The sequence below is a fragment of the Cololabis saira genome, chromosome 6 (assembly GCF_033807715.1).
Source record: "Cololabis saira isolate AMF1-May2022 chromosome 6, fColSai1.1, whole genome shotgun sequence".
Lineage (NCBI taxonomy): Eukaryota > Metazoa > Chordata > Actinopteri > Beloniformes > Belonidae > Cololabis > Cololabis saira.
In genome coordinates this window covers 13303922-13330000 of record NC_084592.1, presented here as the reverse complement: position 1 = coordinate 13330000, position 26079 = coordinate 13303922, and the positions used below count along the sequence as shown (strand labels likewise).

The 26079-nt window shown below is 43.6% G+C and overlaps 1 protein-coding gene across 1 annotated transcript in view; it reads right to left on the bottom strand.

The window, feature by feature from the left end:
* Window positions 1-489: 489 nt before the first annotated feature.
* The window catches only part of wdr3 (WD repeat domain 3), a 35146-nt gene continuing 9556 nt past the window's right edge, over window positions 490-26079 (bottom strand). Inside the window, exons 9-27 of the mRNA XM_061724405.1 lie at window positions 25833-25933; window positions 16481-16597; window positions 13607-13837; window positions 13426-13519; window positions 9168-9269; window positions 8943-9025; window positions 8361-8499; window positions 8075-8131; window positions 7720-7820; window positions 7171-7282; window positions 5921-6055; window positions 5798-5848; window positions 5475-5540; window positions 3421-3513; window positions 3227-3277; window positions 3067-3110; window positions 2856-2984; window positions 2647-2740; window positions 490-828 (exon numbers count right to left, since the gene is read on the bottom strand). Of these exons, the coding sequence (XP_061580389.1) occupies window positions 673-828; window positions 2647-2740; window positions 2856-2984; window positions 3067-3110; window positions 3227-3277; window positions 3421-3513; window positions 5475-5540; window positions 5798-5848; window positions 5921-6055; window positions 7171-7282; window positions 7720-7820; window positions 8075-8131; window positions 8361-8499; window positions 8943-9025; window positions 9168-9269; window positions 13426-13519; window positions 13607-13837; window positions 16481-16597; window positions 25833-25933 (1956 nt within the window). The 3' untranslated portion in view covers window positions 490-672. The remainder of the gene's footprint in view (window positions 829-2646; window positions 2741-2855; window positions 2985-3066; window positions 3111-3226; window positions 3278-3420; window positions 3514-5474; window positions 5541-5797; window positions 5849-5920; window positions 6056-7170; window positions 7283-7719; window positions 7821-8074; window positions 8132-8360; window positions 8500-8942; window positions 9026-9167; window positions 9270-13425; window positions 13520-13606; window positions 13838-16480; window positions 16598-25832; window positions 25934-26079) is intronic.

The window sequence follows — 26079 nt, the reverse complement described above, 5'->3', positions numbered from 1 at the left end:
GCTTTTCTGGGCTTGTATTTATCTACTTTTAAGACCCAGCGAGGAGCTTTTTTTACATCCTGATATTTAAACCTAAGACCTGAAGGAGGTCGTACTTTATTTCTCACGTCTGCACATATAAAACATGTTTACCACATCGGACGGCGCTCGGGATAATAAATCCAGGCTAAGTTACGGGGGCCGTAAAGTCAAGCGTAATCTCCCTGGTTTCAGCGGCGGGTGGAACTGGAACCGGGGCGCGGGTCGTGGCGGTGACACCCCGGTGGTCGGGCTCTCGCTCGTCTGACAGCTTTCAGAGCTCCTGCCGAGTCCAGGCCGTCTTTATCCGGATCCTGAGCGGGTCCCGTTGGACTTGTGAGGCGGAAACGACCTTAAATCAAGACGTGTGGTGACCGTGATGTTAATCTAGCTAAAGCTTAACTGTGTAGCGACTGCTGTGTCTCTGGTGGAAGATTCATTTAGTCAAAATAAAATGCTGACATACTGAGAAAACCTCAGAGCGTTTATTTGAAAAATAACACGAGTCAGTGATTAACAGCGGGGTACATCGGGATGTGGGAACGTACAAGAGCCCCAAGTGGAATCCACCAGGTGTGATAGTCACATAAAGATGGAGAGATGGCAGGTGGGGTTTGACTCAAAAAATATTTAAAAAAAAATGTTCATCGTAGATTAAGCAATGGTCAGGACGGCCTTCTCTCTCTTCTTCTTCCTCCTCTTCTTGTCTTTCAGTTGCCCGGTTGCTTCAGCGAAGAACATCACGTCTTCTTTGCTCTCGATCTCCCGCTGGAGGAACTGCAGGCCGGCGCTGTTGAAGCCCATCACGTCCTGCAACACAGGGAACGCGGGACGAGGTGAGCAGACGGGCGTGGGGGCGGGTCGCTACCAGAGGTGTCAAGTAACGAAGTACAAATACTTCGTTACCTTACTTAAGTAGAAATTTTGGTTATCTATACTTCACTGGAGTAATTATTTTTCAGACGACTTTTTACTTTTACTCCTTACATTTTCACGCAATTATCTGTACTTTTTACTCCTTACATTTTAAAAACAGCCTTGTTACTCTATTTCATTTCGGCCTTTAAAAAAAAACTATCCAGTTAAATTGCTCCGTCCGGATAGAGTGAATTTGGTTGTGGTTGTTTCAGATGTTCTTGTCCAGTTTTGTTCTTACATCCGTTCCCTCAGATTCCTGCAACTAAACTTGGATGTACATTCCAATAAAGGTTAGGATAAATGATAACATGCCTCTGAAGTTTGACTTTTTGCACCATTACAATACTTATAGGCAACTAGTCATCATATCTCCTGCTCTCTGAAACACACGTTAATGCTCAATAGTACACATATATGGTTCTTTAATATATTTGCATTATACTAAGATACATTCATTTTCAATGGCTTTTGTCCTTAATGGCTTTTTTCCCCCTACATTACTTTTACTTTTATACTTTAAGTAGTTTTAAAACCAGTACTTTTATACTTTTACCTGAGTAAAAAACTTGAGTTGATACTTCAACTTCTACAGGAGTATTTTTAAACTCTAGTATCTATACTTCTACCTGAGTAATGAATAGGGGTGTAACGATACACTAATCTCACGATACGGTACGATACACGATATTGAGGTCACGATAACGATACGATACGATATTATAGCAGTATTTTTTAACAACCTTGATAGAGGAACATATGACTGGAAAAAATGGTCTTTTATTTGAAAGACACATAATACAAAACAATGCTGTGTGTTTGCCCTACTGTTACAGTTTGTAATGCTTTATAACTGTTTAAGTTTTAAAGAGAAAGCCAGGCCAACCATTTTCCACAAACTGAACTAAAAGTAAATGTCAGGTTTGCATTATGCATCTTCAGTTTCATACAAGTACAAATATTTTGCCACAAACTGAATAGTTTCTCTCATGTATGATTTGACTTTTTTCTTTTCCAGAAATTTAACAACTAAAATTGAATAAATAAATAAAAGTAAATAAATACATACAATTTTACATCATAAAAAAGATTGATTCATGTTCACCTTATAAGTGTAAGAGGAGATTTATTTTTATTAAGGTTATTTTGGTAATTCAGGGTTCATTATTTTATAAATATATTCTTTATATTCTGTAAATCAGGGACTATAATTACACTAGTCAGTATGTCAGTTGTTAGTATGTTTTAGATTGGGCGGAGTGATACAGCACTAGGTGTTGTGTTGATGTTCTGAAATCCTACGCTGTTGAGCGGACATTGAAGTACACGCAAACTCACGCAGAAGTTGTCCCGTGTTTATCCTACTCACGACCCCAAAAAGGTTTAATTTAATAAGGTAAGGCTTAACTCTACACCAGACTTAAATAAGTAAAGGTTCAGAGCTCAAAACAGGACCGCAAAACGGGACTAGTTTCTTGTGAGCGGAGTAAGATTTTGGTCCGCGCGGTCGCGGTCGCGGCTGCGGCCGCGGTCAGATGCGCGTTTCTAGTCAACACAATAGATTAATATTAATAATCCAATATCGCGATACAGGTTGTCACCTCCACGACACGTATCGTGACGTTTTTGTATCGCGAAATTTCGTGGCACGATATATTGTTACACCCCTAGTAATGAATGTGAATACTGAAGACACCTTTCCTCGCTACTTACTCTGATGCCGCGGACTTTGGAGAGCGTGTTCGTCCGCAGCTCGTCCATGACGGACACCAGCATCTGGTTACTGGTGATCTGCCCGAAGTGGATCCTGGAAACAAACGGACGTCAGCCCTTTCCTGATCACACCGAGCTAGAACTACCAGCAGCAGATTCCTACAATCACACGTCTAAATCTTGAATACACGTAGACAAGTAGGTCTCACTTGAGGAGGAAGAACAGGCAGCGGCAGACGAGCTCCACCTCCAGGCCCTGCTGGATGAAGCTGCTGAAGAGTTTCAGCAGCTCAGGGACGTAAGGGAACGGCAGCACCAGCAGGGAAACCTCCAGCTCGCTGGTGGACACAAGACACACAAGTGTTTAGAGCGGTTAACTGCACTAAACATCACGGGCGGACGGCTGTGGCGTCGTCTTACCTCGATCTGACCTTCTTTATGACCTCTAACACGTAGCGAGGCGGCTACAGGAAGCACAGTAACAGATTTAGTGATAACATTTTCACAAACGGTGCAACTTGGGTGTATTTTTCCATAAACGATATGAATAAGTGCTGGAAATCACAACGGCGTCACTTACCGAGATATTTCCAAACGCCACTAGAATGGGGTTGGGCTTCGGGGGAGGGAGCTACGGAAACATGAATCAGTTGTAAATTTGTCTTAGAAATCTTAACACTGATGGCAAATTACTGTATAGTTGGAACTGCAGGACATCAGATTTATAGAAAACATGATGTTTGGGGATTTCTATGGACTGAAAGACATGTGTACCTCTTTGTCGGCTCTCTCGCAGGCGTACTTGTGCTCCTCCATCTTCCTGGCCTCGTCCTTGTAAAGCTCCAGAGCCTCCATGATTCGCTCTGCCTGCACGGTAATACCACGACAACATCAGCACAGAACGTGTAAACCTGCTCATCTGTAGCGTTTACCACCTAAACGTCTACTGTGAGGGTCTTCCAGCCCCATTTAATCCAGCCCATGTAGACAGATAAATGTGTGTCAGAGATGTCAGAGGCTGTGGGAGTGTGGGAGCACCACAAGGAGTATCTTTGAATGGAAAAATAATCAAGACCACGTATGACTGAATATAATGAGGACCATCACCTGACTATCAACATATGAAGTAAATACAAATATAGATATATTAAAATAAGTATGAAATGTCATCATCTGATCTCCTCGGCCTCCAGCATCCTCCTACCGCGCTCAGTTTAGCCTCTCTTACTTCTTCTCCAAGACGTGCCCCCCCAGTTGGTCCTCAGATGTTCTCAATCCTACCCGTCTCTTCCCTCCAAAACACCTCCAGGTCTGCTTCCTGCCACCTGGTCGGTACCACACTGCTGCCTCTAATGGCACTTTTCCACTAGTACTTACTCAGCTCGCTTCTACTCACCACGCCCCCGTTTTGCGCTTCTCCACTACGGGCCGAGACGGGTAAAGGCTGGCCAAGTAGATATCTTTTCTGTACCTATTCTGTACTAGTTCTAAGCGTGTATCGGCCCTGTATCTGACATCATCACGATACACGCCACTGATTGGTCGGGGGGCGGGGCTGTCAGACGTTTGAATCAGGAAGCGGGAGTCAGCGCGAGAGACTCGCGGCTCTTCAGGCAATGGCAGCGCAAAAAGTCTGTTTGGTGATCCAACTCTGAGGTGCAGATGTTCATAAACCTGGTGCTGAGGAGAGAATTAAAAAGGGATCTAGACGGGTGATAAGGAACGACCAGATCTACCAGGAGCTCTGTCACTTCATAGATGCTCGCGGCTCCAGCTGATTTCTCATCACGAACAAAAAAAAAAAAAAAGCGTAGCCGCTTGAATCTTCTCTCACTCTTATTTTTTAACTTGATATCAAACACAAGCCACAGACCCAGCAGCACATCTATCATCTCCTCCAGGTTCTACATCTTTAGTGTTGTTGTCTTCTCCGTTTATATACACAATCAAATACGTCACAGCAGCTTCACTCCAACCTCCTACTTCTCATCTGGGTGTTGAAAACAAACAGGGAAGAGGCGAGTGGAGGCTGGACGAGGGATCCCAAGTCAGGGCGCGCTGAGTAGGTACTAGTGGATAAGCGCCATAAGCTACATTCACGTCTGGCCTTGTCACCATCTTGTAAATCTTTTCTCTGGTTGCTACTCTTCTATCGCAAATAAGTGCCAACACTTTTTCCAGCCTGTCTACGCTCTCTTCTTCTCCTCTTTTGTACCCTCTCCACAGCTCTTAACAGCTGAAACCAGGTATCAGAACTCCTTCAGCGGCTCTTCTGCAGCTCCTCCACCCTTACTCCCTGCATTCTCACTATTCTGCCTTCTTCCTTTTTACCTACACACATGCATTCTGTCTTGTTGCGTCTGAAATTCTTCCTCTCTCTCTATCTGGCATGTCTCTGTCTCCTCAGTTCTACACAGTTTGGTCTGTTACTTGTTAGTTAGTTGTTGAGATTCCCTCATTAGTTTGTGTTTTATAAACATCTAATAGCAGAGGACAATGCCTGGTCTTGAATCAAGAAAACTACTTTGTAAAACAGAATAGTGTAAAATTATTCATTATACAAAAAAATACATTTTATACAAAAATAACAATACAAAAATACATTTTTTATTGTTATTTTTATACAAAAATACATTTTCTTTCCATGTAGAAGTATAAATATTTTTCAATGTATTTATATAGCCCCTGTTTTCAACCATGTCCAGATATATTTATACATCAACATTTAGAAGCCGCTACTTTCAGCTCAGGAACATGGAGCTCAGACTGAACTGCACCCTGAAATCATCCCGTTACCGCGTGGATGCCTTTTAAGGCCCAACACTCACAGATTTGACCGTCTCGATGGTCTTCTTGCCGGCAGGAGCCGCCTCTCCTTCCGTCTCTCCAGGTACCTGCAGAAAATATACATATTAACCTCCTGCCTTTTTATTTGATTCAAACAGGAAGTCAGGATGCTGGGGGAGAAGAGTCTAAAGTCTAAAAGCATCAAGAACAGCAAATGTAAGCAGAAGTTTGGCTGATATCTTATCTTTGATGTGCAGCGACCTTGTCAAAAAAACTAAACAACCAGTGTAGTAAATGCAGTAAATGCCAGAGAAAACATAAAAAGACTTTTTGTGAAAGCTGGAAACTGCAAAGACACACTTACCACCGGTGCGTCTCCTTTGGCCATGCTCTCCTCAAACTCTGCTTCCCTCTCCTGCGAAAACAGCATCAATTAGACGTGAAGCAGCTGCGCGTGTGAATATACGCCGCGGCTCCCGTCCCTCACCATCTCCCGCTCCTCCTCCAGGATGACGGGCTCCCGGGTCCGCTCCCACAGACGCAGGGACTTGTCGTGAGAGGAAGACACGATGTGGTCTCCGTTGGGGCTGATGCCCAGACACCACACCTCCCGGTGGTGACCCTGGAACCCAGAGAGGACGCTTAGAGTTAACGTGAAAATAAAGATCACGGGGAAATGAAAGGACCTCATCACATCTTGTCTTGAGGTCATTGATCTATTATCGATTAGGATGGCCTCCGGTTATGATGAGGACAGTCAGTCAGACCGTTGGTCCATGTATCATTGTAACTACAGCGTATCAACAACTAAAGAAAGATTCCTTAAAAAAAAACAAAAAAAAAACACAACAGCAAACGTTAACATCTTTATAATCCACACTGCAAAAACTCAAAATCTTACCAGGAATATTTAGTTAAAATGTCTCATTTTTAGTAAAAAATCTCATTACATTTAAAACAAGAGTCATTACCAGAAAAATAACTTGTCATTTGACAATTTTCACCTGTTTCAAGTCAGTGCCAGTGGGACAAGATTTATCTTCTCATTACAAGCAAAAAAATATTGTTCCACTGGCAGATTTTTCTACTTATTTTAAGTGAAAATCTACTTGAAACAGGTGAAAATTGTTGTTTTTTCCAGTGATGAGTCTTGTTTTAAGTGAAATGAGACTTTTTTTTTTTTTTTTTTAAGATTTTTTTGGGCTCTAGTGGCCCTTTATTGGAGATGCAGACTGGAAAGGGGTAGAGAGAGAGAACGGGGGAGACACGCAGCAAAGGTGTGCGGGCTGGATTCGAACCCGCGACCGCTGCAGGAGGACTGTAGCCTCAGTATATGGGCCGCCGCTTAATCCACTGCGCCACCGAGCGGCCCAAAATGAGACTTTTTTTGACTAAAAATTAGACATTTTAACTAGAAATAAGACAAATATTCTTGTTAAGATTTTGAGTTTTTGCAGTGCAACGTCCTTCAGGCGTTTATTCACGGGGCAATAAAGAAATAAGAACATTTAATTTAACAGCTGAGCTTTCTGGCTTAATAACAGGTACATTCAGGGGATTAGATCAACATTAAATAATCCAAAACAAAAAAATGTATTGTTTTTTTTTGTGGCAGTGAGTTGTTTTCGAAAAACTCACCACAAGGCTCCTTATATGAAACAGCAGAGTTATCATCAACAACTGTCAGCAGAAACACAGACTCTAAAGCACCAAGAAGCAGCAGCAGCAGCAACTCACCTCCAGTGTCTGGATGTGCACAAACTTGTCAGCATCCCACTGTTTGATCTTCCTATCCTTCCCTGCTGTGAAGAACAGATGAGTCTTGGGGACAAACTGCAGGAACATGACGCTGTGGAGGAGATAGAGAATAATCGGATGTAAGGTCGAGACGAGCAAACTGAGGAAACTCTGAAGATGGAGGAGCGCTGAAAAGAAAACAAGAAAAACAACAGACCAACTCAAGCAGATGGTACTCAAAACAAGGACGGGAGGAGAAGCAGGAAGAAATGTGCTTAAACAAAGAAAAGAAAGACAAAAACAGCAAGCTGGAAGCAAAATGGACACAAAAGCGTTAAATTAATCTACAAGGAAATTCCAACAAAAGCAGAGAAACAAAACTCAAGGGACAGAAAGCAGGATGGGCCGAGAGAGAACAGAAGAGCAGCTGCTGCGAGGTCTCAGCCGGAGCTGACAGGAAACCGACCACGACCGCTGAGGTCAGAGCTGGAAACCCATCTCTGCTCCAGTGAACCGCGGCCCCGGGCCCGAGTGCGTGTCGGGCCGTACCTGTCGTCGTGAGCAAACATGGAGCGGTGGCAGTCGCCGAAGTCCAGGCCCCAGATCTTCACGTTCCTGTCGGCCGAGCCGGTGGCGATGATGGAGCTGTCCTGCGGACGTAGACGGGCGGTGAGAGGAGGGAGGACTGGCGGCTGGGGGGAACTCAGGGAACTCCCACCAGACCGCTGGACCTGACGTCAGAACTGCAGCTCAGTCCACACAAACACCAGAACAGTCCCACAAACACGTGCAGCAGTTAAGGCTTCTTAAGGGGCATTTGTCACTTTCAGTGAGAAGAACATGAATCCTGATCATTCACCCTGAGATTCTATCTGAGCGTGTCCTGAATGTCGGGGTTACTCACGTGGGCGATGTCCAGACAGAGGACGGGCAGCTTGTGTCCATACAGAGACAGGAAGAACTGGAGCAGGAAGAGAGGGAGAGTTTGGTCAGGCCAACTTGATCTCAGCCAGTCGGGCTCGGGGTGTGACGCGTGCCCATGGGAGCGTGCCCGTGGGAGCGTGCCCGTGGGAGCGTGCCCATGGGAGCGTGCCCCTTGGGAGCGTGCCCGTGGGAGCGTGCCCATGGGAGCGTGCCCGTGGGAGCGTGCCCGTGGGAGCGTGCCCGTGGGAGCGTGCACGTGGCGGTACCTTGAGCGTGTCGGTGTGGAAGAGCTTGACGGTGCAGTCCAGCAGGGAGACGGCCAGCAGCCGGTGATTGGGCGAGATCTTGACACACAGCACGTCCTCCTCCAGCTGCAGCGTGCGCGTGTGCTTCATGCTGAGCCTCCTGCAGCATCAACAACAACAAGTTCATATTCACACCCTGAACATGCTGTCCAGTCCCCCGTCTGAGACCACGGACAAGAGCTTAGTTCAGGGCTGCAGCTATCCAGTACTTTGGTGATCGATTATTCTATCAAATATTCCATCAATTAATCGGATCAAACTTACTTTTGCTTCATTAAAGCTGCATAAATGAATATTCTTCCGCTTTATAAGGGACACATGCGTGTTAGCACGTTGTCACATTAAAAAGAACCTGTGCGAAACGTGGAGTTTAAATTGATGTTTTATTTAAACGAGGCTTCGAGGCAGAAGAAATTCCTCCATCATTCTTTGCAATCGAGGTAATCGAGTTACTCGAGGAATTATTGCTGCCCTAATTTAGTTAAAAAAGCAAAACCAAACACAGGAGACAGGTTTGTGTCATGGATGTGGAGGAGGACTTACTTCTGACCGCTCCTCTCGTCCTTCACCAGCTCAAACTCCCAGAACTTCACCGTCTTATCTGCACCTCCGGTGACAATCCCTCTCTGCAGGAAACAAGAACAGGTATAACAGCACAGGGGAAAAAAAGAGGCATTTTAGGTGATACCTAATCAAAGCTGAGATACTGATCCATTCAGAAATATCAGCCGGAGCAGGAAGAGTCATGTCCTGCTAGCGGGACCTCACCTGGTCTGGGGCCAGGCAGAGGGACCACAGGGCTCCGTGGTGGGCGTCTAGCGTTTCCAGGAGGCTCCCGGAGGCCAGCTCGAAGATCTGCAGCTTCCCACTCTGACGGGGGGAAACAGAGGATTCACACCACAAACCTCTGGAACGCATGAACAGCTTTAACGCTTTATGACCGGCTGGAGCGCCGGCGCTCCCGTCTGCATATTGATTTTACAAATGTATGTACAATTACAACCAAATAAAAACAGAGTTTCACTTACATATCCTGCATTTAGTGTCCCAGAGTTTTAATCCATTAAATGGTTGGAAAAAAAAAAAAATCACATAATAATCCAGTAAAACTGTGCACGCGGAAATCTATATTTGACATTGCGGGTTATTTATAGATCTGGTACGTGTTCACAGCACGTCCTACATTGACATACAGTGACACGTACTGTACATCATCACGTTGTCAGCGTGTCATCAGGTTGGATTTTTCCACAGTATTTTTTCACGCCACTTCCCGCAAAAAAGGGAGGTGACGTCGTTCTCCCGGGAAACTAGTCCGTTTGAATTTGCGCTTTTGTTCGTGCTTTTATTCAGAGACTTTCACGAAAGATTACTCACCGACAACCCACACACACCATACACTATACAAGCCCCCACACACACATATTATGGATCCATTAAAGTCCGTGCGTGCTAAACGGTTTACCGTGAGCGAAGCTGAGTTCAGTGCCGGATGAAGATGCAACATCTAAACGCGATATATAAAATGATATATCTCAAAAACTAAAGTATAAATTCATTCCAAAAAAAACTTCCTGTGGTTTGAACTGTGTTACCTTTTTCCATTGACAGTTTTGAGGGATCTAGCTATGGGATTTGTTAAAATATGTGAAAAATTACAAAAAACGATTTAAATTTTTTTTGGTAGTTATTTGCATTTTTTAGCAATTTATTTAGTTAGTATGGATTAGTAACATACATATTATTAAAGATTGGCTTATATGGGTTGTTTTGATGCATAGAAAATAAAAATACTCCATAAAATGGAAGTATAACCAGTACTGGAGTTAAGGGGGTATGGCATCCCCCCCTGAAATAAAAACGGTCAAAATCATCCCCCCAGTAAAACTGCCATCCCTCCTTTCCATCCCTTATGTTATTTCATCAATGAATGTGGTTTTACTGCTATTTCTTTTTTTGATAATTTTATTTATTGAGCATTAATAGCACAGCACATGGATACTGATACAAAAAGGTTCACAATGCTCATTTTTATATTTTAACACCCCTGCCCTCCCATCCCCTGAACAGGTTGGACACCTAACCAACAGAATTGTAAAATTGAATGAAAAAAAAAAATAAAAAAATAAAAATAAAACAGACCAATTATGAATATAGCAAGTCAACATGCACATAAGCACATATACACACACATACAGGTGGCTGCCATGCGATATCTAAGTGGGCACAGTTCTAAGTTTGCTCATGTACAGTAACACCGGATCCCAGACAGAGAAAAACTTGTCCTTGGACCCCCCGAGAGTATATTTGATCTTTTCCAACTGTATGAAATGTGTCAGATCGCTAAACCATAGCGACACTTTGGGTGGATTTTTTGACTTCCAGTGCAATAGTATTCTTCTTCTTGCAAGCAGCGTTGTAAATGCAATAATATTTCTATAGCTTTTCTTTAATGTTGTATGTCTAACACTTGTGGTACCAAATATGGCCATAGCAGCATCGGGTTGAAAATCAATATTCAGTGCTTTTGATAACGTTTTAAAGATGGTGGACCAGTAATTTACCAGGGCAGGACACAACCAGAACATGTGTGTTAAATCAGCAGGAGTGTTTTGACACCTGTCACACCTCGCATCTGTGTTAGGATATATTTTAGCCAATCTTGCTTTGGAAAAATGCATGCGATGTAGGATCTTGAACTGTATTACGTTTAATTTGGCACAGGAGGTGCTGTCATTAACTCTTAATAGAGCGCTTTCCCAAGTGTCCTCCTGCAAGTCCTCCCCTAATTCATTCTCCCAATCTGCCCTGATTTTCGTTAGGGTTGCGTTTTTAAAGGAGGTTATATTGTCACTTATTCTTGAGATTAGTTTTTTAGGATTGAACGGGGATTTCAACAGATCATCTAAACCAGAGGGCGATGTTATATGTGGAAAGTTGGGGTCTTGATGCTGAACGAAATGGCGAACTTGAAAATAACGAAATAAGCTAGACCGAGGTAGGCCAAATTTGCGTGAGAAATCATCAAAACTTGCAAAAACACGATTTATGTACATATCCTTAAAATTATAAATGCCTTGTCTCTGCCATAGAGCAAATCCAGAGTCTAACCTAGCTGGAGGGAAAAGGTGATTGTTGTGAATGGGACTTAGATGGAGAAGGTTTTTAAACCCAAAGCTCCGTCTAAGTTGAACCCAGATTTTTAAAGTGTTTTTAACTACAGGATTGCTAGTGTAATGAGAGATAGAGAGGGGAAGGCTGGAGGTAACCAGGGCTGCGAGGGAGGAAGAAATGCAAGATGAGGCTTCAGAGCGGCACCAGTCTGTGTCAGGAGTATGAAGCCAGTGCATAATTTTTTGAACATTAGAGGCCCAATAATAATGACAAAAATTAGGAAGAGCTAAGCCACCCTGACATTTAGGTCTCTGTAACAGCTCTAACCGCACCCTAGGATTCTTTCCGTCCCATATAAATGAAATTAAAGTCTTATCAATGGATTTAAAAAAAGATTTAGGAAGATACAGTGGGATACATTGGAACAGGTAAAGAAACCGAGGGAGCACATTCATTTTGATGCAGTTCACTTTACCTGCTAAGGATAGGTGAAGTAGACGCCACTTCTTCAGGTCCAGTTTGACTTTCTCAAATAGCGGATTGAAGTTTTTTTGATAAAGACTCTGCATATCCCTTGTAATATTAATGCCCAAGTATTTAAAGCCATTTTTAGACATTTGAAACGGTAAAACACCGTCCTGAATGTGAAGAGCCAAGTCATTAACAGGGTAGCATTCACTCTTATTTAAGTTCAGTTTGTACCCTGAAAAAGCACCAAATCTCCTCAGTGCACAAATAATATGGGGAGCACAAGAGACAGGGTCAGATGCATAAATTAACAAATCATCCGCATAGAGAGATACTCTTTGCTCCCTCCCCCCCCTATGGATTCCAGTAATTGTTGGCAAAGTTTTGAGTGTAATAGACAAGGGCTCTATGGCCAAAGCGAACAGCAATGGGCTGATTGGACAGCCCTGACGGGTCCCCCTTGATAGCTGGAAATACTGTGAGCGCTTACCATTCGTAATTACAGAGGCTTTGGGTGATGTATATAACAGTTTAATCCATGAGATGAAATTAGGGCCATATCCGAATTTCTTCAAACATGTAAATAAGTATCGCCATTCCACCCTGTCAAAAGCTTTCTGTGCATCCAGCGCAATGACCACTTCAGGAACAGCACTGGACGCAGGGGAGTGGATAACATTCAACAGCCGACGAATATTTGTAAACGAGTGCCGGCCTAAAATGAAACCGGTCTGGTCGTTTTACTGCTATTTCAACATTTAGAGTCATCACCAGAAAAATAACACCAGAAAAATAACTGACAATTTTCACCTGTTTCAAGTAAATTTTCACTTGAAATAAGTAGAAAATCTTCCAGTGGGACAAGATTTATCTTCTCATTACAAGCAAAACAATCTTGTTCCACTGGCAGATTTTTCTACTTATTTGAAGTGAAAATCTACTTGAAACTGGTGAAAATTGTTGTTTTTTCCAGTGATGAGTCTTGTTTTAAGTGTAATGAGATTTTTTTGAGACATTTTAACTAGAAATAAGACAAATATTCTTGTTAAGATTTTGAGTTTTTGCAGTGATCCATTTTACTTATCCTGTGAAGGACAGAGTCATATTGATAAGTTCAGAAAACTGTTTTTTATTGTTGTGTTTTGATGTATTTGATGTAAGCCCAGTGGATATTTAAAGCTTACAGAAGGCTGCATTTAACTGCTGCTATGTCATTCCTGCAGTATTTCTGCAGGTGTTTTGGTCAGTGCTATTATTTGTAATATATTATATTATTTGTAATCAGCACAAATTATCTGTCCCCATATGATAAAACCCACCATCCCCCCTGATGTTTTTTACAACTTGAGTACTGAGTATAACATGCAGAAATGTAGAAATATGCTTAGGGGGGACTTGTTCTACGGTAGGTCATAAAGGGTTAACTTCCAGCTGCTTCTAATACCTTGGTTCCCAGGATGATCTGCCGGTCTCCGGGCACGAACATCGAGCAGAGTGCGTATTCACAGGCCATGGTGCGGATCACCTGCAGCGTGGACCTGCAGTGGGGGGGGGGGAGACAACGTCCTGTCAGAAGAGCGGTCCCCGACGGCAGCGGCGCCGCCCCAGACCAACACAAGCATCACCTGTTCCACACTTTGACCGTGTCCCCGGAGGCGGAGAGGACGGCCAGGTTGTCCGAGCTGAAGGCCAGCGTGCGGACGTCGGTGCGGTGGCCGCCCAGCGTCAGGCGGGCCGTCTTATTGGCCGTGGGGGTCTTGTCTGACGTCTTCAGGCTGTAGGTCTCCACGGTGTTGTTCTGCAGCAGCAGGGCCACCTTCAGCTCGCCGCCGGCACACGACAGGCAGTCCACCGACCTGGGGGGGGCAGGGGACACGCATGCTGCGTCTTTAGGGAGGACTTTTCTGGTTTTTCCATTAAGGCTGAAACGATTCCTCGAATAATTCGAGTAATTCGATTACAAAAAATTATCGAGGAATTTTCTCTGCCTCAAGGAATCGTTTAATTAAATCTCAAAGCAGGTATTTCGCCCGGACTACATTTAATACGGCACAGCGTGCTGACGCCACGCACGTGAAGTTAGAAGAAAGAGGCGGCGGATTTGTTTGGTTTTTGTAGCATGCCATGCTCAGTCAATGAGTCTGCAATGGCCCAGACGGGAGTAACATGTAGCTCAGTGCTTAACTTTTATTTTTAATCCACTCTATATTCTTCTGGTCCGTTCTCCGATATGTTCCCCTAAAGCCTGATTTATGGTTCCGCGTTAAATCGACGCAGCGCCTACGCCGTAGCTCACGGCGTAGGCTCTGCGTTGTTGTAACGCAGAACCATAAATCAGGCTTCACCCGGTACATACATAGGTTCCTCTAAACATCTGTTCCCGCTACAGTTATAACTAAAAGAAAATGTGCTCCAATACAGCAGGTCTCATCATTTTATTTTGAACACTGCCAAAAACTCAAAATCTTAAAGACTTTAACTTAAAACTTAACTAGAACTTAAAATTTGCTTGACACAAATGAAAGTTCAATTGAAACACGTGGGGAAAACACCTAACCTTTTAAGTGATGTGTGTTATCAGGTGTAATGGCATTTTTAGGTTAGAAATAAGAACATTTCTTGGTAAGATCCTTAGTTGTTTGAGTAAAGGCGATGAATTTGGTCGACTGGTGTAAGTTCAGGGTTTTTAAATGCACAGCCATGAACCTACGGTACTATATAATTTAGTCTTAGTGATGTCAATTAACATCTAACATCTTATAGATAGATAGATAGACTTTATTAATAGACTCAGGGTCCATTTAAACAAGACGAACACACATACAAATTTTAAAAAAGACAATCATACCAGTGTTTCCACATTGCTGATTGATATCTCACAGCACTCAGTCCAGGATTGGTCAACAGCATTAAAACAGAGTTTTGTGTGTCATTCAGTCGACAAATGAATCTATACATTAGTTTTCTCAACAGAGCATGAAAAGTGTTTATACGCATTTGGCAGAATAACTCACTCGCACTACACCACCTGGGTTTTCCCAACAAAATACGGAGACAATCATTATAGGCAACCTGCAGTTTGCGGATGCTCGCCTTTTTAAACTTAACCCACAAGGGGGCAGTGTAGAGTGGGGTACAGTATGCTCTGAAGAGATTCATTTTAACTTCTTCAGAACACCAGGAAAATTTACTTTTCAGCACATTTGCTTGTGTATATAAAACACGCCGTTGCCTATACATATCCTCATCATCCGAAAAATCATCAGTGATGATGTGTCCCAAATACTTGACAGTGTGACAAAAAGGTAACACATTCCCTGACAAATAAAATGATGGGAACACCAGTTCCTTATCACCATTGGTTCTAAAAATCATAACAGAGCTTTTTTTAGCATTATAGCTAACATTGAATTCCACCCCATATTCAGAACATATGTTGAGCAGCTCCTGAAACCCAGCACTAGAAGGCGAAATGATTGCCAGATCATCCGCATACATAAGATGATTAATGATAGTATTTCCTATCACACAACCTGTTTTACAGCCTTTCAACTGGTCTGATAGAGCATCCATATACACATTAAATAGGCAGGGGGAAAGTAAGCCACCCTGACGGACTCCATTACTCACCCCAAATGGAGCAGAGACTACATCCCCCCATTTTATTTGCATGCACTGATTGGCATACCAAAAAACCAGAATCCTAAGAATACTGTCAGGCACGCCCCTCTGACTCAATTTTAAAAACAGTTTATGATGGTTTATGCGATCAAATGCCTTGGATGCGTCTATAAACCCAATTAAAACAGAAGAATGATGTCTTCTATATCTATCAGCAATCTCTTTTAAAGCATAAATACAAAGATCAGTGCCATGTTTAGCCTTAAATCCAAACTGGTTATCAGAAGTGTGTACATAAGCAGACACTCTGTTTAATAAAATACTCTCTAAAACTTTGGACAGCACACTGGCTAAAGCAATTGGTCGGTAGTTGTCCATGCTGCCCACCTTGCCAGCTTTATTCTTAATGACAGGGACCAGAGTTACAGATAACATAGAGTCTGGTAGGACTCCATGGGTCATAAAACCAGTAAAACAAATGGCTAAAAGAATTGCTGCTCTTGGGCTCGCATATTTAAAATGTTCTGCTAAAATTTTATCTGAGCCACATGCCTTGTTGTCACTTAACTGTGCAATAGCTAGTAGCACCTCTTTGGCGGTGATTTGCACATTATCACCACTGGGAATCTTACCTAAAATGTAGGGGTCACTTTTAACACAATTAAAAAGCTCAGAATAGTGCTTATGTATATTTATAATTGCTCTTTAACTAAACAAAAATATGTTTTATCCGATTACTCAATTAATCGATGGAATTTTCAGTAGAATACTCGATTACTAAAATATTCGATAGCTGCAGCCCTAATTTCCATGAAATCAGCAGTGTCTCCACTCTCCCGCCACGCTTCCTTCTGCCTGCCGTTCGGCTCCACACTGACCTGATCTTAGCAGAAGCTCTGATGTTGGTCAGTCTGATGATCTCGTCCTCCAGCGTCCTCTCCACCACCGGCTCCTCCGTCTGCTCCTCCGTCTGCTCCCCTGCGTCTTCCTGGGCTCTGCAGCAGGGGGCAGCAACCACACACTGATCAGCATGCTGACTTAACTACCGCCACTACAAACTTATAGCTTTTACCAGTCAAAATAACATAGAAGAGGCAGAAAGAGTTTAAAAAAAAACACATTTATTTCTGCTTGTTCAACTGTTAAAGGGGATATACTATTTAAAAAAAGATTTTTTTGTGTGTGAACGAGAGCAGATATTTGGGTATCAGAGGTTATTTTCACCGCTGGGCCTGAAATGCGTGACAAAGTTGTCTTGTTTTTCAGGCGTAGAGAAAATAACGTGGGTGTTGCAGAAAGGTGCCTTGTTCAGAGTGAAGAGCTGAAGTTAGTGTGAAGCAGACGTGCGTACATGCAGCCCATGACCACCAAGAATAAAACAACTAGGTCTGAGAGACTTGAGAACCATCACGGCAGTTTGTTGTTGAGAAAACAGTCCTGGGGCCGGATTCACAAAACATTCTTAAGAAAAAAAATCTTCTTAAGTTTCATTTTTTTCTTAAGTTCAGTCTTAAGAAGAAAAAAGAGAAGAAGTCATATTCTCCAAAAAAGTTCTTTAGTATTTTCTCAACTTTCTTCTTAAGTTTCTTCTTAAGAAAAAACTTAAGAATAAATGGTATTCTTGAAATAAAAGTTGTCACATTTGTTCTTGACTTTTTTCTTAACTTTAAGACAACCTTGACCTGTCTTAAAATTTCTTCTGTGAAAAGGTAAGCCTCTAATATCACCTTTTTCAACACATTTTAGACAAGTTTAGACTAGTAGGTCATAGTTTGAGGATATACTTTGTAATTAATTACACAAAGAGCCTGTTAACTGTTTGTTAGCATGTTTGTTAGCATGTTAGTTAGCGTGGTAGTTAATTAGGGCCCGAGCACTTGCAGTGCGAAGGCCCTATTGTATTTGCAGGAATTTTTATTATTATTATTATTAGGGCCCGAGCACCTTCAGTGCGAAGGCCCTATTGTATCTGTAGGAATTCTTCGCGTTATTATTATTATTATTATTTTTCTGACAAAAGGAAGGCCTTTTTGCCCCCCTAAACGTGCCCAAAAAGTCACCAAATTTTGCATGCAAGTCAGGCCTGGCGAAAAATTTGATATTTAATGGTTTGCATTAATGGGCGTGGCAAAATGGCTCAACAGCGCCCCCTTGAAAACTTTGTGCCTCAAGCCCCACGATACGGTTTGACGTACATGCACGAAAATCGGTACACACCTGTATCATGTGGCAACTTAAAGAAAAGTCTCTTGGCGTCATGCCCGAAACCGAACAGGAAGTCGGCCATTTTGAATTAATTGTGTAATTTTGGCGCAATTTATGCCCTTCCTTCGGCAGTTAATACGGCCCGAACCGTAACGTGCACCCAAGTGTGTTATACATCAAAATGTGCGTCTCCATCCTCCGACACCACGCATTACTTTTCTCTTTCAAAAGCGTTACCGTGGCGACGCTAGACGCCAAAAAGCGCGCCCACCCTTCATCTGATTGGTTCAGACCGAAAAAACTTTGCGCCTCAAGCCCCATAATACGGTTTGACGTACATGGACGAAAATCGGTACACACCTGTATCATGTCGCAACTAAAAGAAAAGTCTCTTGGCGCCATGGCCCAAACCGAACAGGAAGTCGGCCATTTTGAACAATCTGAATGAATTGCGTAATTTTGGAGCAATATATGCCATTCCTTCGAGAATTAATACGGCCCTAACCGTATCGTGAACCCAGATGTGTTATACATCAACATGTGCGTCTCCATCCTGCGACTACACGCATTACTTTTCTCTTTCAAAAGTGTTACCGTGGCGATGCTAGACGCCATAAGGCACGCCCCCCTTCATCTGATTGGTCCATATTTGATAGTTCCCCAAAAGGCACCAAATTTGGCACGCAAGCCAGGCCTGGCGATAAATTTGATATTTCATGGTTTGCATTAATGGGCGTGGCAAAATGGCTCAACAGCGCCCCCCGGCAAAACTTTGTGCCTCAAGCCCCACAATACGGTTTGACGTACATGCACGAAAATCGCTACACACCTGTATCATGGCACAACTTAAAGAAAAGTCTCTTGGAGCCATGGCCGAAACCGAACAGGAAGTCGGCCATTTTGAAATCTGTTTGGTCCATATTTGATAGTTCTCCAAAAGTCACCAAATTTTGCATGCAAGACAGACTTGGCGATAAATTTGATATTTCATGGTTTGCATTAATGGGCGTGGCTAACGGTTCAACAGCGCCCCCTAGAATACTTTTCTCTGCCATAACTTTTGAATGGTTTGACATAGGAAGTTGTGGGTGGTGTCATGGGACTCTGTAATGAGTCCTTAAGCTTTGTTGGCCTTAATTAGCCCCGCCCCTTCTTCTGATTGGTTGTCCCGATTTTCTGCTATAACTTTGGAATGGTTTGACATAGAGAGTCGTGGGTGGTGTCATCAGATTCTTTATGGAGTCCTTGACCTTCATTGGCCTGAATTAGCCCTGCCCCTTCTTCTGATTGGTTGTTCCTTTTTTCTGCTATAACTTTTGAATGGTTTGACATAGAGAGTCGTGGGTGGTGTCATTTCTGATATGCTTATGGGGGGCGGTGGCCGTGAGTGCGAGGGCCCGTTCATCGCTGCTTGCAGCTTTAATTAGGGCCCGAGCACCTTCAGAGCGAAGGCCCTATTGTATTTGCAGGAATTTTTATTATTATTATTATTATTATTATTTTCCTGACAAAGTGAAGGCCTTTTTGCCCCCCTTAACATGCCCAAAAAGTCACCAAATTTTGCACCCTAGTCAGGCCTGGCGAAAAATTTGATATTTAAAGATTTGCATTAATGGGCGTGGCAAAATGGCTCAACAGCGCCCCCTTGAAAACTTTGTGCCTCAAGCCCCACGATACGGTTTGACGTACATGCACGAAAATCGGTACACACCTGTATCATGGGACAACTTAAACAAAAGTCTCTTGGGGTCATGCCCGAAAGCGAACAGGATGTCGGCCATTTTGAATTAGTCGTGTCATTTTGGCGAAATTTATGCCATTCCTTCGAAAGTTAATTCAGCCCGAACCGTAACGTGCCCCCAAGTGTGTTATACATCAAAATGTGCGTCTCCATCCTGCGACAACACGCATTACTTTTCTCTTTCAAAAGCGTTACCGTGGCGGCGCTAGACGCCAAAAAGCGCGCCCACCCTTCATCTGATTGGTTCGACAGAAAAAACTTTGTGCCTCAAGCCCCATAATACGGTTTGACGTACATGAACGAAAATCGGTACACACCTGTATTATGTCGCAACTAAAAGAAAAGTCTCTTGGCGCCATGGCCGAAACCGAACAGGAAGTCGGCCATTTTGAACATTCTGAATTAATTGCGTAATTTTGGAGCAATATATGCCATTCCTTCGAGAGTTAATTCAGCCCGAACCGTATCGTGAACCCAGATGTGTTATACATCAAAATATGTGTCTCCATCCTGCGACTACACGCATTACTTTTCTCTTTCGAAAGTGTTACCGTGGCGACGCTAGACGCCAACAAGCGCACCCCCCCTTCATCTGATTGGTCCATATTTGATAGTTCCCCAAAAGGCACCAAATTTGGCATGCAAGCCAGGCCTGGCGATAAATTTGATATTTCATGGTTTGCATTAATGGGCGTGGCAAAATGGCTCAACAGCGCCCCCCGGAAAACTTTGTGCCTCAAGCCCCACAATACGGTTTGACGTACATGCACGAAAATCGGTACACACCTGTATCATGGCACAACTTAAAGAAAAGTCTCTTGGAGCCATGGCCGAAACCGAACAGGATGTCGGCCATTTTGAATAAATTGTGTCATTTTGGCGAAATTTATGCCATTCCTTCGGCAGTTAATTCAGCCCGAACCGTAATGTGCACCCAGGTGTGTTATACATCAAAATGTGCGTCTACATCCTGCGACACCACGCATTACTTTTCTCTTTCAAAAGTGTTACCGTGGCGACGCTAGACGCCAAAAGGCGCGCCCACCCTTCATGTGATTGGTCCATATTTGATAGTTCTCCAAAAGGCACCAAATTTTGCATGCAAGCCAGGCCTGGTGATAAATTTGATATTACATGGTTTGCATTAATGGGCGTGGCAAAATGGCTCAACAGCGCCCCCTAGAATACTTTTCTCTGCCATAACTTTTGAATGGTTTGACATAGGAAGTTGTGGGTGGTGTCATGGGACTCTGTAATGAGTCCTTAAGCTTCGTTGGCCTTAATTAGCCCCGCCCCTTCTTCTGATTGGTTGTCCCGATTTTCTGCTATAACTTTGGAATGGTTTGACATAGAGAGTCGTGGGTGGGGTCATCAGATTCTTTATGGAGTCCTTGACCTTCATTGGCCTGAATTAGCCCCGCCCCTTCTTCTGATAGGTTGTCCGATTTTCTGCTATAACTTTTGAATGGTTTGACATAGGAAGTCGTGGGTGGTGTCATTTCTGATATGCTTATGGGGGGCGGTGGCCGTGAGTGCGAGGGCCCGTTCATCGCTGCTTGCAGCTTTAATTATTATTATTATTTTTCTTCTGACAAAGTGATGGCCTTTTTGCCCCCCTTAACATGCCCAAAAAGTCACCAAATTTTGCACCCAAGTCAGGCCTGGCGAAAAATTTGATATTTAATGGTTTGCATTAATGGGCGTGGCAAAATGGCTCAACAGCGCCCCCTTGAAAACTTTGTGCCTCAAGCCCCACGATACGGTTTGACGTACATGCACGAAAATCGGTACACACCTGTATCATGGGACAACTTAAAGAAAAGTCTCTTGCCGTCATGCCCGAAACCGAACAGGAAGTCGGCCATTTTGAATTAATCGTGTCACTTTGGCGCAATTTATGCCATTCCTTCGGCAGTTAATTCAGCCCGAACCGTAACGTGCACCCAGGTGTATTATACATCAAAATGTGCGTCTCCCTCCTGCGACCACACGCATTACTTTTCTCTTTCAAAAGCGTTACCGTGGCGACGCTAGACGCCAAAAAGCGCGCCCACCCTTCATCTGGTTGGTTCAGACAGAAAAAACTTTGCGCCTCAAGCCCCATAATACGCTTTGACGTACATGAACGAAAATTGGTACACTCCTGTATCATGTCGCAACTAAAAGAAAAGTCTCTTGGCGCCATGGCCGAAACCGAACAGGAAGTCGGCCATTTTGAACATTCTGAATTAATTGCGTAATTTTGGAGCAATATATGCCATTCTTCGAGAGTTAATTCAGCCCGAACCATATCGTGAACCCAGATGTGTTATACATCAAAATGTGTGTCTCCATCCTGCGACTACACGCATTACTTTTCTCTTTCGAAAGTGTTACCGTGGCGACGCTAGACGCCAACAAGCGCACCCCCCCTTCATCTGATTGGTCCATATTTGATAGTTCTCCAAAAGGCACCAAATTTGGCATGCAAGCCAGGCCTGGTGATAAATTTGATATTTCATGGTTTGCATTAATGGGCGTGGCAAAATGGCTCAACAGCGCCCCCCGGAAAACTTTGTGCCTCAAGCCCCACAATACGGTTTGACGTACATGCACGAAAATCGCTACACACCTGTATCATGGCACAACTTAAAGAAAAGTCTCTTGGAGCCATGGCCAAAACCGAACAGGATGTCGGCCATTTTGAATAAATTGTGTCATTTAATTCAGCCCGAACCGTATCGTGCACCCAGGTGTGTTATACATCAAAATGTGCGTCTACATCCTGCGACACCACGCATTACTTTTCTCTTTCAAAAGTGTTACCGTGGCGACGCTAGACGCCAAAAGGCGCGCCCCCCCTTCATGTGATTGGTCCATATTTGATAGTTCTCCAAAAGTCACCAAATTTTGCATGCAAGCCAGGCCTGGTGATAAATTTTATATTTCATGGTTTGCATTAATGGGCGTGGCCTAACGGCTCAACAGCGCCACCTTGAATACTTTTCTCTGCCATAACTTTTGAATGGTTTGATATAGAGAGTCGTGGGTGGTGTCATCAGATTCTGTATGGAGTACTTGACCTTCATTGGCCTGAATTAGCCCCGCCCCTTCTTCTGATTGGTTGTCCCTTTTTTCTGCTATAAACTTTGAATGGTTTGACATAGGAAGTCGTAGGTGGTGTCAAGGGACTCTGCAATGAGTCCTTGAGCTTCTTTGGCCTGAATTAGCCCCGCCCCTTCTTCTGATTGGTTGTCCCTTTTTTATAATAAAATCGCCACGAGCCGCCAGTCGCTCTCGCGCTGACTCCCGCTTCCTGATTCAAACGTCTGCCGGCCCCGCCCCCCGACCAATCAGTGGCGCGGAGGGTGATGACGGCCCCGCCCCCCGACCAATCGGTGGCGAGTAGGGTGATGACGGCCCCGCCCCCCGACCAATCGGTGGCGAGTAGGGTGATGACGGCCCCGCCTCCCGACCAATCAGTGGCGCGGAGGGTGATGACGGCCCCGCCCCCCGACCAATCGGTGGCGAGTAGGGTGATGACGGCCCCGCCCCCCGACCAATCAGTGGCGAGTAGGGTGATGACGGCCCCGCCCCCCGACCAATCAGCTCCCTGTAATGTGGTGACGTCAGAAATATTCCCAGCTCAGCCCGGTTACAACCTTGGCAGAATGGTTACAGAAAAAGTAATAATTAAAATAGTAGGGTTTTACTAATATTTATAACTTACAAATATTTAAAAACATTTGGAAAAAACAGCTCCAGACTTACATTACTAAATATCGATATGTTGGTCTCTCCTAAGTCAGTAGGTCAAATAGAAATGAGAAGCTGAGTCTTAGCTCAGCCAGAGCGTTCCCGTCTTTGGAGTCAGAGATCAGAGTTCGATTCCCGCAGTATCCAGACTTTTTTGTCAGCAATTTTTTTTTTTCTACATCAATATGTGCGTCCCTGTCCTGCAACGACGCACATTACTTTTCTCATTTAAAAGCGTTACCGCGGCAACGCTAGACACCAAAAAGTGCGCCCACCCTTCATCTGATTGGTTCAGAGGGAAAAAACTTTGAGCCTCAAGCCCCATAATACGGTTTGACGTACATGAACGAAAATCGGTACACACCTGTATCATGTCGCAACTTAAAGAAAAGTCTCTTGGCGCCATGGCCGAAATTGAACAGGAAGTCGGCCATTTTGAATTAATTGTGTAATTTTGGCGCAATTAATGCCATTCCTTCGGCAATTAATACGGCCCGAACCGTAACGTGCACCCAGGTGACTTATACCTCAAAATGTGCGTCTCCATCTTGCGACTACGCGCATTACTTTTCTCTTTCAAAAGTGTTACCGTGGCGATGCTAGACGCCAAAAAGCGTGCCCCCTTAATCTGATTGGTCCATATTTGATAGTTCTCCAAAAGTCACCAAATTTTGCATGCAAGCCAGGCCTGGTGATAAATTTGATATTTCATGGTTTGCATTAATAGGCATGGCAAAATGGCTCAACAGCGCCCCCTAGAAAACTTTTCTCTGCCATAACTTTTGAATGGTTTGACATAAAGAGTCATGGGTGGTGTCATGGGACTCGGTATTGAGTCCTTGACCATAATTGGTGAAAATTAGCCCCGCCCCTTCTTTTGATTGGTTGTCCCTATTTCCTGCTATAACTTTTGAATGGTTTGACATGGAGAGTCGTGGGTGGTGTCATCAGACTCTGTATGGAGTCCTTGACCTTCATTGGCCTGAATTAGCCCCGCCCCTTCTTGTGATTGGTTGTTATTTTTTTCTGCTATAACTTTTGAATGGTTTGACATAGGAAGTCGTGGGTGGTGTCATTTCTGATATGCTTATGGGGGGCGGCGGCCGTGAGTGCGAGGGCCCGTTCATCGCTGCTTGCAGCTTTAATTATTATTAATTTTCCCCAATAGTATTTTTTTTTCGCACATTAATCTCATCCATCATAACCTTGAAAAGTTCCTGCATCTCTTTTTCTCCTTCTCCATGTTTAGTGAGTGACTGACGGTTAAGACGCAAACTACCTGCATAAATGTTGTTTGTTGGCGCGTGCAATGACATATTTTAAGAAGTTCTTAAGTAGGAAAAATAAGAAATTCGTAAGAAATGACAGTTCTTAAGAAAATATTGAGGAATTTCACTTAAGAACTTTCTTATGAACTTCTTAATTTTAGATCTTAAGACATTTCTTAAGATCGTTTTTAAGAACATATTGATGAATCTGGCCCCTGTTCTGTTGAAATTTGCATTTTATGCAGAAAGAATGAGAAACCTTGTGTTTCTGTTTTTCCTTCTTTCGTAGCAACAATATCTGAACAGATCACCTTTCTTTTGTGTTTGTTTTTATGTCTCTTTCCTGTCCTCTGAACACATGAGCCAGTTAATGCAGACCCCGGTCCTTCATGAGCCCGGTTCTGCTCAGAGTTCCTTGTTAATAAGGAGTCATTCCTCCGATGTCGCCTTGTGCAGACCTCACGCAGAGAACTGAACCAAAGTTAAAACTCAACCTGCAGCTGAGCTTCTAAAAACAATAGAGTTGAAAGGGAAATAACTGACTCATGACTCAATCACATCAAACTGGATTTAACTGGATTTTACCGGGACTGAAATGGACTGTATCTAAATGGGTCGCACTGGATCTGTTCATGGAAAGTCTTACGATACGGATTTTTATCCTCAACTATTGACAAACTACTCTAAACTGACTTGTAATGAAACTGAAAGGTCAGCATTTCTATTCTCACTCTGCTCCTCAGTGGCGTTTCCTTCGTTTTGAAATAAGTCCTAAAGCTTTGCCTGAAAAATTTGATGGAGATAAAGATGTGGAAGCTGAATAATCCCACGAGCCTTTGATGCCTCGGGATCCTGCTCACTGGTACCAGTAAACCCAGAACAAACGGGCAGGGGTGCGTTACTTTGGAGTTGATGGTCCCTTCAAAAACATATGTACGTCTGTAAATTGTATCTCCATCTGGAACCAAGTGCTTCAGAAACCTCAGACTGCTCAGGTAATAACTGTCCGTGCCGTATTGGGGAGCAGAGTCACACACAAGTCAGCAGATTAAGTATCACTGGGCTACGATACGCAGAAGATTCCAATGAATACATTTTCCAGAGTCATCTGTTTCATCGTGTGAACATGTTTTTCGGACGACAGCTTACATTTGAACCGTGTTTGTTTGGCCCCCATGAGAAACTGGAGACGCGTGATCAACGAGTGCTTGAAGAGAATCATCTGTACCAGGTGACGGGAAACATGCAAACATGCAGGAACAACGGCTCATTGGTGCTTACTTGGCCGCTCTCTTCTTGGCTTTCTTCAGCTTCTTGCTCATTTTTGTCTGCACCTCCTTCTCTGACTGCACGGTGAAGAGTTCCAGTATCGAATCGTTGCCCTGGTCCATGTGTGAGAGATGTGTAACATGTTCATCAATACGGAGAGTATAAACACCATCAATCACGGCGGAGGAACAAAGTCACAACGTGCAGAACCCCGACGTTGAATTCGCTCTTGAGAGGCTCATAAATCACTTATTTCATA